The 3,487-nt window shown below is 48.6% G+C and overlaps 1 protein-coding gene across 1 annotated transcript in view; it reads left to right on the top strand.

Moving 5' to 3' along the window:
• The window catches only part of CUEDC1 (CUE domain containing 1), a 35,784-nt gene that overhangs the window by 23,909 nt on the left and 8,388 nt on the right, over positions 1 to 3,487 (top strand). The window contains exon 7 of the mRNA XM_015421916.1: positions 364 to 457. Coding sequence (XP_015277402.1) covers positions 364 to 457 — 94 coding nt within the window. The remainder of the gene's footprint in view (positions 1 to 363; positions 458 to 3,487) is intronic.

The following is a 3,487-nucleotide window of genomic DNA, read 5'->3' as shown; positions in this document are numbered from 1 at the left end:
AGCTCTAGTGACTCATCTTATGTACCCTGGGACGGAGAGCACATGACGCATATGGGCCTTCATGGCCCTGGTCTGCTGACTTGGCACGCACCAGCAAACGGGTGGGCTTCCCCGATAGGTTCAGTGCCAGAAGTTGCCCCATCAAGGTGTATTTAGGCAAAAATTTCAGCATGTGAAAATGACGTGGTTGAAAATGCCTCAAGATGGTTTTGCCACTTTGGAAAAAGCTGCTGGAAGAAGCGCACACCCGAAAGCATTTCTCCGATGGAAACTGGGACGCTTGTCTGGTGTTCTTGGAATGCTTCCTTCTTACATGTTGTTGCAGCCCTTTTTTTGATTAAAAAATCTTTGGTTTCCTTCCAGCTACACGCAAGAAGCTCTTTGAACTTGCCAGGGCTTTCTCAGAGAAGACCAAGATGAGGAAGTCAAAAAGAAAACAGTTGCTGAAACATCAGGCGTATCCTTCCACGTGTGGCCTCATGATCCTGTTAGGAGTGTGCGGAACCTTCCTCCTCTCAGTCTCTGGCACGGAGATCTCGCCCGGGCAAGAGCACAGTTCCCGGCACTTCCAGTCCCAACAGTCCAGGTGTGCGAGGACCCTCAGCCTGTGCCGGCCTGCGCTCAGCTGACCGCGATATCAGTCGTGTCACACGGTCCACACGGCTGCCTCCCTGCACTTGTTTGCTGTCCATTTAGCCATTTGTGCCACTTTTCTCCCCAGTGGAGACCAACAGTGGCTCCCCAACCCCCCCCCCAGAAAAATTTAAATTTAAACAAATAAAATAGAGGAGACAAAAACGTAAAACAGGAACTCCAGGACTGGTCCTGGTCTGCTGGACAGCCGGCTCCTGGCAACAGGGTGCGATCCAAGGGCGGTCAGCCATTCTGCTCACGCCGCAAGGGTTGTGCCTCTCATCAAGCCCGAGTATTAAATACCGGCAAGCAAGGAGGGACTTGAAACTGAGTGTGGATGTTATGCTGCTGGTGGAGAGAGGCTCCCAGACTTCCCCTCCCAGCTAGTGTGTTCCTCAGGGATAATGGCACCTTACTTTCCTTCAGACACTTCTCTGCCTTCCAGGGCCTGCCCGTGGGCAACATCAGCTCCACAGCTAAACAAGGATTTGAACTCGGGACTCCTTTTTTCCTTCCCAATGCACTGCCTTGGGTAGGGTTGCCTAGTCCTACCGTAGCTGCAGCGGGGGGAGTCCTGACCCTCTCCAGGAGCATCGGGCACCATAGAGTTTTCCCTTAAATGATAGAGCATCCCCCTGCAACGTGCCCGACGCGATGACGTCATCACGCCAGGCACGTCTCCGCAATCCTGGCACTTTGGGGGTGGGGTTCCCCCCGGCAGCCCAATCCGGGCCAGCGGGTAATGGACCCATAGAGCGGGGGCTCCCCCGCCCCCCTGGGGAACCTGGCAACCCTAGCCTTGGGTCGGTCACCATTCTGTCAGAGGTGTTCTCTCAAGGGCAGTTCGAGAGAGAGCTCTCTCAGCCCCACTGACCTCACAGGGAGTCTGTTGTGGGGAGGGGAAGGGAAGGGAGATTGTAAGCCGCTCTGAGACTCCTTCAGGTAATGAAGGGTGGGGTATAAATCCAGTCTCCTCTTCCTCCTCCTCCTTCTCTCCTTCCTGCTCTCCTCCTCCTCCTCCATCTCCTTTCAGCATAACCTACCTCACAGGGTTGTAGTGAGGATTAAATGGAAGGAAAGAGAACAACAGAAGCTACTTTGGGTCCCCACTGGGGAAACAGGCAGAATATAAATGAATTAAGTAAATTAAATTAAATTAATTTTAATCTCCCAAAATATGGGAACTCATGGGCATCAAATGAAGTGGATGGGCAGTAGGTCGAGGATGGGCAAAAGGAAATTCTTCTTTACACAGAGAGAGATTAAAATGTGGAATTCACTGCCAGTGGATGTAGTGATGGCCACAAGCACAGACAGCTTTAAAGGGGGGCTAGACAGATTCATGGAGGAGAGGTCTGTCAACCTCTGAATCCCAGAGCCAGGAGGCAACATCAGGGGAAGCTCCCGGCCTCCCTGCCCTGTTGTTGGCCATCCAGAGGAACTGGCAGGCCCCTGTGTGAGACAGGATGCTGGACTAGATGGACCCTTACTGGTCTGATCCAGCAGGGCTCTTCTGAGGTTCCTGGCTGTGCTCCTGCAGAGTGCAGGGGGTTGGACTAGATGACCTGCAAGATCCCTTCCAACTCTAACATTCTATGATTCTAAGTATCTGTACCCAAGGAGCTTCTAATCAAAACTCTGTCTTTGTGTTTAACATGAGAATCTTTCCAGTGCAAGCAGTTTCCATCTTGGTGGCCCGGTCCTCCGGAGAACCTGCTGAGTCCAACAGCGCTGTTCTTCAGAGAAGTCTTGCTTGTTTCAGCCTTCATCTTAGCAGAGCATAACTCACCTCAGGGCTGCAGGCACATTGCTCACTGTCAGCCGCCGTAACTTCCAAGCAGCCCCACGGTTGCCGTGGGATATGCCACAAAAATACTGTGGAATTTGACTCATTTGCTGCAGGGAACACTTAAAAGGTGAAGGGGCGATGGGCCTGTCCCAGCAAGCAGTGAGTCCCAGGTGTGGTTGCGTACTGTTGTTTATTTAACATATTTATACCCCACCTTGTGTCTGTAAACTCCAGGTGGTCAAGGGTCAGTGCAACAGCAAGAGCTGCAAGTAGGCAGACATTGTAAGCGTTCAGTTGGTGACAGTCAAGGCCCAAATTAAAAGAGGCCGTTCCAGCCCAGCACAATCCCCCCTCCACAAAAGGCGCTCTGGAGCAAGACAGTCTCGCACCCCTTCCTTGGAATAAAAGATTTTTATTTTCCATTTATCATACAATATCCATCTTTTTCTCACTCGGTCAAAAATCCAATTTTCCCTCCCTCCCCCAAAAGGCTTCCCGCAATGCGTCTCCCTTATGTCACATATAATCAATAAGTTCGAGATAACATCATGTACTTAATATTGTTCTAGATATAGTAAATTATGTTTCACGTCCCAGTTCTTTTCTAAGTATGTTTTAAAGTCACTCCATTCTTCAAAAAATTCCTGGTCTTCTTCATTATTCAGTTTTCTAGTTATTTTGTCCATTTCGGCCATGAACAGAACTTTTTGTATCCATTCTTCTAAGTCTGGTATTTTTTCCTGCTTCCAATATTGAGCATATACCATTCTTGCTGCTGTTATCAAATACCAGAACAATGTCCTTTTTGTTACATTTAGTTCTTCCATTTTTAAACCTAAGAGCAGAATTTCAGGTGCTTTCTTAAAAGAACATTTTAAAATTTTTTGCATTTCACAGTGGACTTTTGTTCAAAAGTCCATAGCTTTTTCGCATGTCCACCACATGTGGTAAAATGAGCCCTCATGTTTTTTACACTTCCAACATTTACTAGACATATTCTGATTCATATTAGCGATTTTCTTAGGTGTCATGTACCATCTATACATCATTTTATAACAGTTTTCT

The sequence above is a fragment of the Gekko japonicus genome, unplaced genomic scaffold (genome assembly GCF_001447785.1).
Source record: "Gekko japonicus isolate JY-2015 unplaced genomic scaffold, Gekko_japonicus_V1.1 scaffold43, whole genome shotgun sequence".
NCBI classification, from domain to species: domain Eukaryota; kingdom Metazoa; phylum Chordata; class Lepidosauria; order Squamata; family Gekkonidae; genus Gekko; species Gekko japonicus.
Note: the sequence above shows the minus strand (reverse complement) of the source record. Positions and strands in the feature narration are given on the sequence as shown.